Source organism: Rhinatrema bivittatum, chromosome 1 (genome assembly GCF_901001135.1).
Source record: "Rhinatrema bivittatum chromosome 1, aRhiBiv1.1, whole genome shotgun sequence".
In the NCBI taxonomy this organism is placed as follows: domain Eukaryota; kingdom Metazoa; phylum Chordata; class Amphibia; order Gymnophiona; family Rhinatrematidae; genus Rhinatrema; species Rhinatrema bivittatum.
In genome coordinates this window covers 329,804,943-329,821,912 of record NC_042615.1, presented here as the reverse complement: position 1 = coordinate 329,821,912, position 16,970 = coordinate 329,804,943, and the positions used below count along the sequence as shown (strand labels likewise).

General features: G+C 48.9%; 1 protein-coding gene across 3 annotated transcripts in view; it reads right to left on the bottom strand.

The window, feature by feature from the left end:
• Positions 1-497: 497 nt before the first annotated feature.
• GPRIN3 (GPRIN family member 3) overlaps positions 498-16,970 on the bottom strand; it is a 188,778-nt gene continuing 172,305 nt past the window's right edge. For all 3 annotated transcript variants that reach the window (XM_029597740.1, XM_029597760.1, XM_029597751.1), the window contains one exon: positions 498-3,090. In XM_029597740.1, coding sequence (XP_029453600.1) covers positions 713-2,977 — 2,265 coding nt within the window. In that variant the 5' untranslated portion in view covers positions 2,978-3,090 and the 3' untranslated portion in view covers positions 498-712. The remainder of the gene's footprint in view (positions 3,091-16,970) is intronic.

Below are 16,970 nucleotides of genomic sequence, written 5' to 3'. Positions count from 1 at the left end.
TATGATCCAGAACCCCTAGGCTAGGGAAGTCCTAGGTTAGGCAGCTTTTTCAGGGGATGGGGGTGGAAAGGAATCGATGAGGACCTGTTCTTTTTTTTGGTTTTGGATTTTTTTTTGTTGTTGTTTATTTCAGTTTCATCAAATGAACCAAACCAAAATATACATTAAAGAAAAGGAACCCCGGGAAAAAAGTCTCCAAAATAAAAAAACAAATGAAAACAAAATTTGGAAAGGGGGGGAGGGGGTGGGCCTGCACATCTCTACTGTATATCTGGTTAAAGCTACCCATTTAACTTTACTCAGATAGCTTTTCCGCTTGCCAGCTTACTCAGTATGGATCTCATCATATTTTAAGGTGTGGGGATGAATGTATAGGTTTAAGAGACATGATAAAACACTGTTGAAGGTATAACCGTGTTCCTTTTTAAACACATTTTTAGACTGAACTATATGAAGACACATTTTTGATAATTTGTCATTAAAGCCAGTGATTTAAATTTTTTGCTTGTGCTTTTTTTTTTTTTTTCCAATTTAAGTAGATATAGTAATGCAGACTTAGCTACTGTTGAAATAACATAGCTATGAGCAACAGCAGTGGAAACACTATCAAATTTTCACAGCTGCTGCATAAGCCTGAAAAAAAAAGTATCTAGATGTTATTTCCACTGTTGGCGTGCATATGTATGTGTATGTATATAATTTCTGGAACCTCTCATTCCAACACAGAAGAAGGAGGAGGATGGACGCAACAGTTAGGTCGTCTCAAGTTCTGAAGAATTGACTGGAACACGTTATGCTGCCTCCGTTTGAGCTTTTTACTCGACGTATCAGAGGAAATGGACTTCCGGTTCTGGTTGCACTGAGCCCTGATGAGTTTTTCATGCTCTCGTATCTGTCTTTGTAAGTGGTTCTGAATAGCAATCCCTAGAGACTCTGGGTCCATGGAAGCACCATAAACTTCCCATGTCATGCCCTGTTCATCCCAGACAACATCCTTGACACGCCTGGATTGCTTCACCTGGCCTTTTGCCTCGGTATTCGGGCTTGACTTCTTCCCAGAATGAGACTTTTGCTGCTCCGAGGTAGACATGGCGGAGGCAATCAGCTTTTGTTCCTTCTTATCTTCCCAGGCCTTTTTGAACCTAGGGGCAGGCTGCACAGAATTCTGGTTGAAATCTGAAGCCGTGCGAGACTGCAGGCTCAAGTTGCTAGACTTCATTAATTGCTCATTTTCCTCTGGGAGTCGCTCTTGCCTGACAAAAACTTGAAGACATTCCTCATCGGAGCCACCAGTAGCTCCAATATTGCTGTTAATGTCTGCCTCAAGTTGCAGAGAAATTGGCTTGTCTTCCTTCTTTGGCTTTATGTCTGTATTGATTAGGGCTTGTGTAGCTCCCAGCTCATCAGTGATTCTGAACTGGAAAGACTTTACATCCATGCTGCGTTCTCTGATCCCCGATGACACAGTTTCACTGCGAGTGCTACAATGCTGGTTGCTTTCTGCATGGTGGTTGGCCTGCACTGCTATAAGCTGAGATGGTTCCTTTTTCATTTCCACAGGTTTCTTGCATTCATTTTGTTGGGCATTAGTATCAATGGTAATTTGGCAAACAGGTATCACATTCAGTAATACAGGGGAAGCTGGTGGTATTTGAGGTACGTCATGGCCATCTAGGACTACACCAATTGGTTGAGTTTCTGACATACCTTTATATGTTGTTTGGGAGTCCTTGGGAGATTCTAGGCTTTGAAGATCAGACTTTGCCATGTCTGATGATGTTTTACAGACTATGTCAGTTGGTTCCCTTGAATTTGATTGTGGTTTGACATGTTGATTGTTCAGTGCATCACTGGCAGAAGCTTGAGAGCAAACATTTGGCGCAAGTATAACATTCTGGATAAGATCTGTCTGTACTAAGTTGCCAGCATGTTCTGATTGCTTCTGTGTGGCATTGTCCTGGTATATGACGCACATTTCATCTTGCTTCTCCTTTGCTTCACATGAAAGATTTTCCTTTAAATAAGCCACAAGGATACTTGGGCTTGTGCATACTGATTTGCTTTCTACATCAGCCACAGCCTGAACCTCCACATCCTGCCTAGTCCAGATCTCAGGCTGGGTTGTCATTGTACCTATTTCTTTGCACCTGCCTTGATTTTTCTGCTGGTCCGGCTGTGCTGTCCCCGTTTCTGCACTGAGCATTACTTGTGTGTGAACCAGGAGAGGTTGTGCAGATGGCTCAAGACCCTGTTCTAGGATGATTTTGGCAACAGGACAAGTTTTCGAATCATTTGCAACTTTTGGCAGTTTGGAGGCAAGCTCTGTTCCATCCTGTTCACAGACTACCACATGAGGAGATAACGGAGCGGACTCGGGTGCAAGAATGACCTTTGCTGGTGCTTTTTCAGTTTGTTTTGTTTGTGTAGTATTTGCTTCAGATGAACTGTTAGGGGTCTCAGATTCTGACTGATCTACCACCCTGATACTGGGCTCACTTTGCGTTGCTGAAAGAGATGTTGGCAGGTCACTTTGAAAGGACTGGTCAGCTTCATGGATGATTGGCATAACATCTGCAGAACACACAACCGGGATGCTGTCCATTGCAGTTTGGTTTTCAGAGTCATTGCTATGCTGTGGCTCACAGTTACTAGAGTGCTCTGGTGTTGGAGAACTTATTTCTTCATCTTTTCTAGAATCCTCGGGAGAAGACATGACTGTCTGGTTGGTATCACATCTATTATGCCCGGACAGCTGCTCACTCTTGGGAGTTTCTGTAACTCTATTGCAGTTTGGGTCAAACGAGCAAAGCCCTCCAAGTTTAGACACCGACAAAGGAATGCCATTACCATTCTGATCCGTGTTTGACTGTTTGCATTGATGATCAGAGGCAAGCAAGTCTCCAAGGCTAGCTTCTTCTTCAGAAGTAATAACCGCAGGTGATTTGACAGATCTCTGAGAATCTGGTACAGTCCCCATGGAACTGCCCTGGTGTTGCAATGGAAGTTGGGTTCTGCCAGCACTCTTTTGTTGCACTGTGTAGCAAGCAATTTATGCTACTGGTAAAATCATCAGGAGCAGATCCTCAAAATCTGTTAGTGAAAGACAGAAATAAGTGCAAAAGGATTATTAGAAGACTATACTAGCTGTGATATTTTTTTAAACTGCTGCAATCATAATGTCAAAGTTATCATTATTACAAGTGATAGCAGTATGATGTTTGAAATCCCATTCCATTTTAGACTATTTCCTTCTGATCTTTTTTAAGCATTCTCGATTCACCCTCCCTTCCCCTGAGTCTGAAATATAAAAAAAAACATTAATAAAACATAAATGGACCTATTCAAGGGGACATAATTCAATAGAACACAAAAGGCCCTGTTGAAAAGATAGCTCGCCTCATCCTGCACCGCAGGCAAAATGATATTGAATACAGACCCATAATGCTGAAAACAAAAGCTGCATCCCACTAACAATTCAGAACTCACTAGGGATCAGAAATGCTAAAAGAAATAACACCTGTGGCACCAGCCTGCTGAGAAATTACTTAAGCAAAATAAGAAGGAAAAATTGTTACTGATCAATACAAAGTACTAAATAGAAAAAAAGCAGCAATCTAATTTTGTGGGGATGCTTCTGAGCTGTGGTGCTACAGAAAGACCACTTGTCATTTTCTCACATGATTTCTGATATTACCATCAAGGGGTCCTGGGAATGGTTTGCTGTTTTTCAGGATTTTTCTTTTTTTCAATTCACTAGAAAGCAGAGTTGCTTACCTGTAACAGGTGTTCTCCTAGGACAGAAGGATGGTAGTCCTCACACATGGGTGACATCATCGGATGGAACCCGGCAAAGATTCTAGAGCTTTCAGCAAGCCCCACTGAGCAGGTGAAGCTGTAGTGATAACCTTGCCCCCTAGGCAGAGTCCCTCAGTCTATGATATAGATAATTCATGGAGAAACCAACTCCCAGGGGAGGCGGGAGGGTTTCGTGAGGACTAACATCCTGCTGTCCTAGGAGAACACCTGTTATAGGTAAGCAACTCAGCTTTCTCCTAGGACAAGCAGGATGGTGGTCCTCACACATGGGTGAATACATAGCTCCAGGCTGTCCGAGCAGGAAAAGGCAGTAAACAGCACAGTGCTGAAGCACTGCTTCATGCCTTTGCCTGCAAGGCGGCCGATCCACCAGGGGTGCAAGCTGGAGAAGAGTTGGGTTCTACTAAGAAATGACTGAGACACAAATCCTCATGCATAGCAGGGATGCCTGAGGCAGGGGAGTGATGGGAGTGCAAGCAGAAGCAACTGTGCATCACGGAAACAGTACAAGCAGGGTTTCTGACAACAACAGTGGACCTAGATCCTCCTGAATACAGGAAGGACCCAGAGATGTAAATAAGAGAGACTCTAGGATGAAAACCGCACAGTTTCCATCGGTGTGAAAAAACAACCGAAAAACAAACTGGGGTCAGAGAAACCTCCAGAAAGAGACTGCCGACCACTGACAGCCAAAGGTCTGGAGAAGAGTGCCCAGTTATGGCTGGTAGGCCAAATAAACCCACGCCACACTTGGAAGAACAAGCCGTACACCATGGCAGGGCCTGGGACAGACACTGCGTGCCGAAACATCAGACTTAGTTGACCGCGCAGGACAGCGTCAAGGATTTCAGGGAATGAGAACAAGCCCCAAAACAGACCTAAAGCCCAAAGCTTCTGGAAGGGAAATAAAATGGGCCTGAAGCTGAATGAAGAACACCTGCCAGAACCAGTTCAGCTATCCTGTCACAGGATAGCAAGGGAGCAACCCAGAGAATGAGAGAAATTAAGGCAGGAGCTCTCCCTGCAGGTATATGGAAAGATACCACTGATGCTTTAGCTTCCTCTCCACTCACCCCAACAAACCAATCGGAAGTCGGGAGGAGCGAAGAACAAAAGGAGGCAGATCGGCGAACTGCCAGGGCAAGCGCAATTTGTCCTGTTGGATATCAACCCCAAGTGAATAACTCACTGCGAAGACAGCTGGGAGTATCCAATGAGATGGAGCCCTCAGTCTTCTTAAAGCAGTGGAAACAGAGCAGTTGCCCCCAGGGAGAAGCCCCGAGGCTCCACCAGGAGACGCGAAGCCAGGGCATGTGCACACTCCGGCAGAACCTGATGTTATTACCAACCTGGAAGCCCAAAGGGCATCAGGGCAGGTCCAGGGTGATCTCGGAATAGATTACCAAGTTACCCGACTGCGGTATCACTACCCCAGCCATGAGGGTATATACATGCTCTCCTATGGGGAGCACGTGGCCCAGCAATGGGCAATGCTGCATGACCCAGGACTGCTCTGTCCGCAGATAGAGAGATCCTAAAATAAGGGGAAATAACAGCTGGCACACCACCACTAGCAGAGGGCAATGCCCCTCATAGTGGGACTGGGCCCTCAATCCCCGCAGCCATGGACATGACAAATGGGGGAACGCATGATCGCCTAGCTGATGGCTAAAACACTCTTCACAGAGGAGGGTCCCCAGGCAAGGATGACTGACTATAGCTATCCTTAAGGAAGAGTCCAGCATAACTCTCAAACCAGGGAAACCTGGAGGGTCACTGGGGGCAACACTGGACAGGCTCCCTCAATAATAGACCTGTCGCGCCTTAAGCATATAAGGAAGAGTGCTCACGCGACTATTCTTGGGGCTGGCGCCCGTCAGAGTAGTGACATCCCTCATCCGGGAGCAGAAACAAAGGACACCCCTCGAAGGGGTGCACAGTGGGACGTCCAGAGGGGAACCGGAAAGGGTTTCCCCGAAACCCAGAGGAATCTTCCCTTTAAAGGGGGAGAGGATAGCCATGGGATCAGGGGCTCCCAATCCTGATAGACTGAGTGACTCCCCGAAGGAGAGTAGATACACAATCAGACTGCCAAGGCACCAAAGCAACTAACCCACTACAGGCCACCAGCCTTGGATAAGGGAGGTCGCCACTGCAATCCCCAGAGGGGTTCCAGCTGAAGACGGTCCAACGACCGCTTCAGCTGCTCCCTGGCTCTGGCCTCCAAGGAGACACGCTGATGCAGAGGATCGGGCCCCCGGATCAGAGAAAACTTCTCAGGGACAAACTTTAGGGACTGTTCCACAAGAACATGAAAGAAGGCGAAAGACATAGGTCTTTGCTGAGAAAGGAGAGGATGCTACTCTCGCGATGTCCACTCACCTCAGGATCTGACTAGGAGTGCAGTCCTAGGTCAGTCCTGCGGCTGCGGAACACAATCTGTTGTGACCGCCTGGAGGGAACAAGCATGCATATTCACACCCAGGTGACAGAGGGCAACTGGAAGCCCTCCACTGCGAAAGCATGCTGGGAGGAACTCATGCAGTGATAACCCATCCACAAATGGTGGCATACCTATGATCCTGAGCGCCGTGCTTGTGGGAGAAACTCCACGCCCCAGCGAGGGCTGAGAACCATGTGCCAGAGTCAGTGGTTACATGTCACCCCAAGACCAAGCAGAGCGTGTAATGATGCCTCCCCCGCCAGTGCTTCTCAGCACTATGTGGTGCGGACTGACACAGAAGCCAAGAATATTGCAGAACTCTAGTATGGCTGAGGCATGCACAGCCAGAGAGAATGCCACCTACCAGCGTCCGAGGTCCTTGTTACAGATGCCTCATCTGTCCCAACCATGCCAGCTGTACGACAATGCCACAGTAACTCCAGCAGAGTGCAGGACAGTGTGATGGTGGCATCCACAACACCACTGGTGTCTGGCTAAGGCATGGTGGAGGGTGGCGGCCTATGGTGTCACCCCCTCCAGTAACATAGAATACTCTGAGAGGCGGGCCATCGAACTGTGTCAGAACCGGCTCACCTGCAAGTCCCACCAGGAACCACTGCAGCGAAGTCCCTGACTAGTGCAGGTGCTTATGGAGGACTGCAGACATGTTCTGCGATCTATAAGCAGTTTGCCGGTGCTTTACTGGCGGTCATTCCTGCCACCCCAGATGCCCACGGGTGTCGATCGCCCGGGGCCCAGACACCCGAAGGTATGGACCAATGAAGCCATGGGCATCTGAGGGAGAGGCCTGCAGTCCCTCGACAGGTCATAGATGTCAAAAGGAACCAATGACCACCAGTGCTGATGGCAATTCCCCTTTGCTCACTGATTTGTCCGGTGGGGGTTGATGCTGCAAGCTCAACAACCTTACAAGCAGTATAAGCTGGCGAGTGCCTCACTAACGACCATTAATATTGATGGTGTGTGCATTTTGGCAGGGCCTCCAACCCTGGGATCATCGGCTGGAGGGACAGCTCTAAGCCTCTCAGTGTTCTGCAGTGGACACCACACAGGAGCCCCAAGGGCACTGGGCCAATGTTGACAGGTGCACCAGTGCGCTGAGTAGATGGCTACCCCTGCGTTTGATCCACAAGAGGCCAAGAGCCTTTGCCCCCAGGAGGGCTGCTGGGTCATGTGGGGCTTCAGAGTCCCCCGGTGGTCGATGGCCACAGGGGTGACAAGGGCACTCAATGGCAGATTTGGTGCCTTGTTGATGGGGGCTTGATGTACCAAGGCAGTAATGAAAGGCATCGGTGGTCTGAAGACCTCTCTGGTGGCCCATACCTTGATGGCCTCATGGCATCAATGGTATCGCGGCAGTACTGCATCGCGATGGCATTGAGGCCATTGCTGGCAATGAGGCTGTGCAAATCGACGACATATTGGCGGGGGGGCTGCGGCATTCACAGAATGCCCTTGACAGCGGCGAGGGTTGCAGAAGTATCAATGTTATGCCCTTAACAGTATCAAGTGCCTGCCACCACTTCAACTTTGCCAGCCCCTAGGGTTGCCATGCATGTACCTTGATGGATCCAGGCATCGATGGCGGTGAGGGCCCCGCTGGCATCGAGAGCACCACAGTCACCACAGCATGGAATGTTGCAAGGGAACAGAGGCATTGAGTGTCCTGTGGGCACCGAGACACCAAGGGCACTGTGCCAAGGGATCGATCCAAAACCACTGTGACATCAAGTGCAGCAAAGGCACTGTGGCACAGAGGCCTCGAGTGTATCGAGGACACAGAGTCATTGAGTGCATCGAGGGCACCGTTACATCCAGTGCAATGTGACTGAGTGCACTGCACCGCAGCACTGAGGGCACAGAGCGCATAGAGGGCACCGTGACATTGAGTGCATCGAGGGCACTGCATTGAGTGCACTGCACCATGGCCATTAAGGACACCGAGTCATCATGTGACATTGAGTGCATTGAGGACACTGTGTTAACAAGTGCATAGCACTAGAGATGTGATTGGGCTGAATCTTTTGGTTCGGCCTTCGTTATCGGCCCGCCTTTCTCCCCCCCCCCAAAAAAAAAACAATAGGAAAACCACACGAAATTTCGTGGGTTTTCCTTTCGTTTTGTCGGCTCCCCGAAATGCAACGAAATAGGAAATATAATCTTCATTTCCTATTTTGTTGCAAATGAATGCACATCCCTACATAGCACCACAGCACCAAGGGCAGAGATGTCTCGATGTCCAAACCGGTGCAGCAAGACTCCAATTCCACAGATGCAGATGGCACGGAAGGCCACTGTGGCATCATGGGCAATCACGCACCTGGACGCAATGAGGGTGATCCTGGACTGACCCTGGACCTCGACGGCATCAAGGGGACCATGGTACCAGAGGATGGGTCCCATTTCCGACGTGGTCCCGACATCAATGCGTCAGATGAACAGTGCACTGGTCACAGCTGTGCATGGGCAACTGTTCACGGGCATGGCACTGAAGTGCAGTAGCAAGCTGCTAGCCCAGGCTCTGCTCACCCTCTCTCCCAGGGAGATTGCATTGCCAAGGCTGGCAAGCAGGAGGGGAGGCAACATATTCAGGGCTCCTGCCCATGGAGATGAGTTCCTTAATATGTGTGAAGGATGAGCCCCCCCCCCCACCCTGCCACAGGAACGGCATGATCCTCAATCCTTCCACCATCTGAATCCATCGATGTCCAGTGATCGGTGAGCCACCGTGGAACTCCAGCCCGGGTGGAACTCAGGCGAGTCTCCAGGCTCAGCGGCCTACATGGATCACCAACGGACTGCATAGCCCAGTCCTGTCAGCACTGTGGAAAAAGAGAAAAACAGACAGAGCAGGGAAAGGACACAATTACAAAACCTGCAGAAGCATTTTTTTTTTTTTTTTTAAACAACAGATTCTGCCAGACTGCACAGGGGAGAACCCACCATGCAGCCAGATGGAAACAAGAACAAAACTACTAGAAGAAAAAAAGCTGCTGCTCTAGAAAAAATCCCTTACAAAACTATAAGGAGACAAAAAAACTAAATACCGAAAAAACATTTTCTGAGCAAAAACACCACGAGCTTCACAACCATGAGACGACAGCTTTGTGGAAAAGAAAAGACTGAGGGACTCTGCCTAGGGGTCAGGGTTACCACTACAGCTGCACATGCTCAGTAGGGCATGCTGAAAGCTCTGGAATCTTTTGAGATCAAAGTTCCGCGCTGGGCTCCATCCAATGATGTCATCCATGTGTGAGGACTGACATCCTGCTTGTCCTAGGACAAGAGGCTGAGTCAGTCACCTGAATGGTTCTGTTTGTCTTTTCTTTTGATGTCTAAAGACTCAATGTGTGATTGACATGCAGCTGCATACAGTTTTTGACTTCAGTCCCATATATGTATGGATAAACTACCACCAACCATGTCTTGGCAGCATTTATGCCCTTATTCCCATATTTTGATGATGCCAAATGTATGCCATATATTTATGTGTGCTTAATATTTCTATCTTAGAAAACTTAATTTTAACAAACAGGTGGCATTTTTTTGCCTTTTTCTCCTGGGTGGAGTCAAGGGACTGCATGAGGCTTCTTCCAAGCTGCACCCCTGAGCAACCACAAAAGCAGCAGTCATCTTCCTTCTCACCCATCCGGGCCTGATCAGACCACCCTCTATTGCAGGCCCAGACCTGACAGTCATGGGATTATAACTTAGATTTATCATGCTGCTGCACGCAGTGCGATAGCCTGAGCTACCAGACTGGCCTTTCTTGCTTTCACAACTGTAAAGTACGACTCTGGATTTGGAAGCGAGTAAAATAGGATTTGATCTATCAGTTGAGACTACTGTGACAAATATAACTGAGTGGCAAGCCGATGCAATAACCTGTAGGTTAAGACTGTGTGCTCTCCTCCCCCCCGCCCCTGCCCCCAGGCCATTTCTCCTGCCTGTCTCACATACTCGGCCAATATTAGCAAATGAGGGTCTCATACACTGCAGGATCAAGAAAGAGAAGTACAGCACTTAATGGAAAACAGTTTTATTAATTTTCAGCAAGAAGCTACAACACAAATCTAGGAGGGCGGGCAACTGAACCCTCACTAGACAACAAGTACAAGTAACAGCGACACAGTCTAGGCAGACCCCCTCCTCCCACCCCTCCCTCCCCCCCCACTCCCCCCCCCCTTTTTACGGAGTTCAAGAAAACAAAAAAAAGAACAAGAGGCAATAGGCTGTATAAGAAAGTACAGGTAATCATCCCGAACATAGAGTCCACTCTAGGCGTCCTGGGCAGGATAATCATTCAGGAGCAGGCTACGGGCCCGATGCGGTAATGCTTGAATGTAAGAGTCCCAGACCAGCAAGAACCTCCGGCGGGCGGACGGAGAACGTCGAGAACCGATATCCTCCATTTGTAGAAGACGATGTAGATGGTTCCTCCAGGTCCAATAGGAAGGGCCTTCTGTGGCACGCCACTGCAATAAAATCATCTTCTTCCCCACCAAGCATGCCTTACCAATAAAGAGACGCACTCCCCGTTGAACCCGCACTCTGGGGCCATAACCAAAAAGAAAAAATAGAGGGTTAATGGGAAGAACCACACCCAACAGGTCCATCAAGTACCGAGCAAGGCGTCCCCAAAACCGTCGGACTGGGGGACATGCCCAAAAGGAATGGGAGAGTGTGCCCACCCCAGTATTACACTTAAGGCAACAGGTGGACGGGGACAGACCCATGTGAAACACAGTTTGGGGTGAGACATAAGCTCGTCTAAGAAACTTGAACTGCATTTCACGATAGTACATATTCAATGTGAGGGTTGCAACCCTGGCAAAGCATGCTCGGAGAATGGGTACAGTAAGAACAAACAAACCATCCCGATTCCATCGGGCCACCAAGATAGAAAGGGAGTCCTGTTTGAGTAACTCCCTAAGTTGTTTATAGTAATAAGATAAGGAGGGCACCTTCTGCGCAGTAAGTTTTAAAAGGGTATCCAAGGCGGCAAAGCCCGCCGATGCTCGGCTGGCCTCCGACAAGGATTGCACATAATGCCTCAGTTGGAGATAACTGAACACCTGAGTCGGGGCTAACCCACATTGAAGTCTGAGATCCGTAAAGGATAACATATGCCCGTCCTCATTCAGCACATGACCAACATAGATAAGACCGTGAGCCCTCCAGTGGCGGAAACCAGCGGTATGCGCACCCGGGCTGAAGTCACTATTCCCCGTTAGGGGCAGCAAATACGCACACTGCTTGGAAGTACACAAGAGTTTAGTGAGCTCCCGCCAAGCCCAACGGACCGGCCTAATTGAGGGGGACTGGACAACCCAGGAGGAGAGACGCACTCCAGGGGCCTGCATCGCATAGGTGAGATGAAAGGGCGCTACCAAAGCCCGCTCAGCTGTCAAAGGCACATAGTGAGAGGCACCCACAATCCAATCCCGGAGTAACCGAAGGTTCCCAGCTAGGTTATAAAGATACAGGTTGGGGACTCCCAAACCCCCACTCCCCCACTTCTCCTTCAAGGCCGTTAGCGATATTCTAGAGCGGCCACCCCTCCACAGAAAACGTCTCACCTCGGCATCGAACAGCTTTATATCGGTCCGTCGCAGGGCTAAGGGCAAGTTCTGTAACAAATACAGCCACTTCGGTAGCAGCACCATCTTAATAAGATTTACCCGGCCACAAACAGAGAGAGGTAAAGTAGTCCAGGTTCGGAGAAGGTCACGGGTGCGTTTAAGCAATGGACCGATATTTAGCGAATAAAGCTGAGAGGGCAACAGAGAAATAGAGACCCCCAGATACCTGATGGAACTAGTGGCCCAACGCAGGGGAAAATCGCCTACCCAGCGCTCCCGAAGGGCATCAGGGAACGCCAGGGCCTCGGATTTATCCAAGTTAAGGCGTAAACCGGCAAACCTCCCAAAAGAGACCAGCTGATCCAGCAAAACTAACAGCGAACGGTGGGGGTTCGTCAGGAACACCATGATATCGTCGGCAAAAGCCGCATATTTGAAAATTTCAGTATGCATGCGAATCCCACGGATATGGGGGGTGGCCAGGACCGAGAGGAGCAAGGGTTCCAGGTGCAGCAAAAAGAGCAAAGGGGAAAGAGGGCAGCCCTGTCTGGTCCCCCGGGCAATAGGAAGGAGATCAGAGCCCGCCCCATTCGCCACAAGGAGGGCCGAGGGGTCCTTATACAATAATTGAACAGCATGGAGAAACAGCCCAGTAAAGCCCATACGCTGCAAAATATAGAAAAGGTATCCCCACTCCACCCTATCAAACGCCTTCTCGGCATCAAAGCTGATCAGAAGAAATGGATCCTCCATAGCCTGACCCATTTCAAGAGCGGCCACAATCTTGCGGACATTGTGGAGCGCATACCGATTGCGGACAAAGCCCACTTGATTGAGACCAATCAAGGAAAGAAGAAGGACAGCCAAGCGCTCTGCTAGGATCTTGGCCAGTAACTTCTGATCAGCATTGAGGAGAGAGATCGGGCGATAAGAAGTGACTTGCTGGGCATCGCGGCCCGGCTTACCAATAAGCGTAATATGGGCACGATTAACATGAGGGGGATACTCCCCCGTGGCAATTAACATAGAGAAAACCCTCGTAAGTACCAGGCTGAGGGGGTCAATCAGGCACTTATAAAATTCGGCAGTATAGCCATCAGGGCCAGGAGCCTTGAAGCGCTTCGCACTTATAATCGCCGATTGGACCTCTGCCACTTCCAGAGGGCGATTCAACCAGGTCTGTTGGGCAACAGTAAGGCAGGGAAGGTTAAGGCTCTCACAAAACCGCTCGCATGCAGCCTGATCCCAACCCTCAGATTCGTAAAGGCGGGAGAAAAACAAATGAAATTGAGCAAGAATGCCCTTCGTATCAGTGACCACAGGACCGCTCAAGGGTTGAATAGCTGCAATATGGTTGGATCTGCGTCGCGTCTTGATTAAATTATGTAACAGTTTCCCCGACTTATTCCCATATTGAAATAAACGAAATTGATAATAGAGCAAGCTCTTTTTTGCCCTTTGATGTAGTAGGGAATTTATAGCCCCTTGTAATGCCCGATAGTGGTCTCTATCAGAGGGCCGATGCGACGTAGTCAGAGCCACCCGCGCCGCCGTCAACTGATTAGTTAAAGTTATCAATCGTTTATCCAACGTCTTACGGCGATAGGTGAGATAGGAAATAATATCCCCTCTAAGGACCGCCTTGGCAGTATACCAGAAGAGGATAGGATCGGATTCATGTTGGGCATTTAAGCTACGGTAATCGCTCCATTTAGACCGCAGATAAGCCTGGAACGGAGCATCATCCGCCAAGAAATATGGGTATTTCCAGAATCGGCATGAATCCCTCCCGGGAGTGAGGTGCAGATCCAACCAAATCGGGGCATGATCAGATAGCAATATCTCATCAATATCGGCGTCCCCCACCAAGGAGAACTGACAAACACTTACAAATAGATAATCCAAACGAGACCAAGTATCATGGGCCCGAGACAGGTGAGTGAATGTACGTTCAGTGGTGTGAAGGACCCTCCAGGCGTCCACCAAATGAAGAGAACTCTCCAGAGACTGCAAACCAAGGCTAGCGCAGGCATCCCTGGGAGCAGACCGAGACTTGTCCAGGTGAAGGTCCTTGATAGCATTGAAGTCCCCCCCTAAAAGTATACAATCATCTACATATGGTAGTAGGAGACCTTGGATTTCACGAAAAAATTGGGGATGATACACATTGGGCGCATAGATATTACAAAATACAATAGTTCTATGGGAGATCTTGGTAACCAAAAGAAGAAATCTCCCCATGGGATCTTTAACCTCATGCACCACTTGAAAAGACAAATGTTTACTAAACAAAATGGCCACCCCAGCCCGCTTGGTATCGGCGGACGCAAAATATACATCCCCCACCCAACCGCGACACAGCTTGCGATGTTCAGTGTCGGACAAGTGAGTTTCCTGGAGCATGGCCACATCAACCTGTTTCTTTTTAAGATATGTCAAAATCTTGGAACGCTTAATGGGGGAATTTATGCCACAGACATTCCAAGAGAGGACCCTGGTACCACTAGGAGGAGCCATGGAACCCCCCAAGGATAGACGACAGGTGCAGCAGGAATGAAATACTAGTGAAGGTTCCCCCAGCTAGAACCCCCACCACCACACGGAGGCAGATGATTACAAGCACAATAAGACAAAAGAAAAAATACAGCCAGAAAATACGAACTCCTTCCCAAACCCCCTTATACAACCCCCCCCTCCCACATACCCTACCCCATCCCCCAACAATCATCCAAACTCGAACCATATCGGTTCCCATGGAGTCACTTCCACACAAACAGTCACCCTCCCTCCCCTCCCCCCACAACAACACCAACCCCATCCACACAAAAAAAACATGTGAAAGAGAACAGCAGTAAAAACCAATGATAGTATGAACTGTAGACAGTTTTAGGGGGCTAACAGCAGGCAAAATGCACCAAAGGGCAAAGGCCATAAGGAAAATAAAAAAAACCAGGGAGAAAGCATCAGGAGTAAACTGGCTCAAAAAGTCACCACTGAAGCCCTGGAGCAATCAAAAAGAGAGGGCCAATAGCAAGGTCCATGTAACAAAAAAACCCCATCTCGGCCCCACTGTCCTCTCGACCACTGGAAGCGGCGGAGATAACTGAGGTCCTTCTGTAGGCATATAGTAGACCAAACACTGCAAACCTAAATTCAAGAAGGAGCAATCCGCTCCGGAGACGGAACAATGGAGTCCACATACTTCCGAGCCTCCTCCGCCTCAGTGAACCACCGGACCCCCGTAGGGGAAGAGACACGGAGCTTAGCCGGGTAGATAATCGTGGCCCGGGTACCAGCTTCGATCAGGCGGGTGCACAGTGGCGCCATCTGCCGGCGCTTCGCCGCAAGGTCAGCGGAAAAATCCTGAAAAATTAAAATTTTTTTATTGTCATACTGGAGCAACTTGCCCGCCCTCACCGCCCGGAGGATCATGTTCTTATGGACGAAATTGAGAATTTTAACAATAACCACCCGGGGCCTCGGGTCGGCATCCCGCTTCTGGCCTAAGCGATGCGCTCGTTCGATTCGTAAAGGCCCATGTGTTGCCGGGAGCGCAAATTCCTTAGCCAGCCATTCCTCCATAAAGACCGGTAAATCGGGTTCCAGCAGCGATTCCGGCAGGCCTATGAAACGTAAGTTTGACCGGCGGGACCTGTTCTCCAGGTCTTCAATTCGGGCTTGATGCTTCGCCAGCGTGGCCTTAAGTACACTCAGCTCTCCCGATGCGGTTTGGCAGCCATCTTGAATATCCGAGACGCGTTGCTCAATGTCCAAAAAACGGGTTTCAAACCCAGCGATCGTCTCGGTAAGTGCTGTGAGCTGTGAGGAAATTAACTTAAGTTCCGGGCCGAGCAGCTCGGAAATCGCTGCCTTAACATCTGCGATCGCTGCCGTCCCCGGCGACGGGGGCGAAGCCGGCGCCATGTTCCCGGAGTCAGCGGGCCGTAGGCGCTCCCGGTCTTTGTCCCGCTTCGTCAATCTCGATGCCATCGGGAACCAGCAACTCCCCAAGAGTTGTAATGGGGGGCTGAAATAAGAGAACCCCGAAGAAAAAGCGCTGAATTTAGCGTGGTGGATGGGGTTGGATGTCGGAGGGCTGGCGCTGCGCAGGAGAATCACAGCTGCCTCCTACATTGCATCACGTGACTCTCGAAGTACAGCACTTAAACTGTTCTTCCTTTCAATTCCGTCACCTGTTAATCTTTACTTCCATGCATAGGGATATCATGACATAGATGATAAAGGCATTATAAAGGGAATGTCACCTATCAGACACTTTCCTTATACCCTGCCGGGAGTAAAATCCTTTTGTTACTGCAAGCCCAGGGGCAAACTCCCAGCAGCGCTGGAAACTTTGCTCTCTCTCTCTCTGACCAGGTGCGAAATATCCAGGGCTAGGAAACCTTGAGCTAAGGCTGCGCACATCGGGGAGTACTGCTTAATACCCTCATTTGCATGGGATTTCCATGCGAGGGCACTAAGCAGGACTCACAGTTTTAGATGCACATTTTGAATGTGTAATGCTCCTTCCTGCATCAGAGGTAAGGTTTACGCTCGCGAAATGTGCATTCAAGTGTGTATAAAACTGTGCGTTATGCTGAATGCATTTTATTGCATCGGCTTGTGAAAGAGATGGTAAACATCAGAAAAGCATTCCGAAAATTATAAAAAAATTAAAACAGCTTAAACCATTTAGAGGCCAATATGCTTAAATGTGTTAAGACTAATGTAGTATTAATACAGCATTAATACTACTCCTTAACACATTCATGCATTTGTCCACATTAATGTTAAGGAATAACACAATAAAAACATTAATGAGCTGCACCGCATGAAAATGCCTACAAAGCACTTCATTAATATTAAAATAGGGTTATGCTAATTACGTTAAGCAACACAAGTTACTTTAACACTCTGGTAACACTGAAACAGCTGTCCCTCCCCAAGGTGTAGTACTGTCTAATGAAGGCTGCATCACCCCCTTAGAACTGAAGAAAAAGGCCACACCACACATCACCCATGCCCTTCCTTCTACCAGGCTGGGACTCCTCTCTCCCCAGCTACCCCAGTGGCAGCTCAGAAACAGTTGGCAATGATGCTGGCTGACC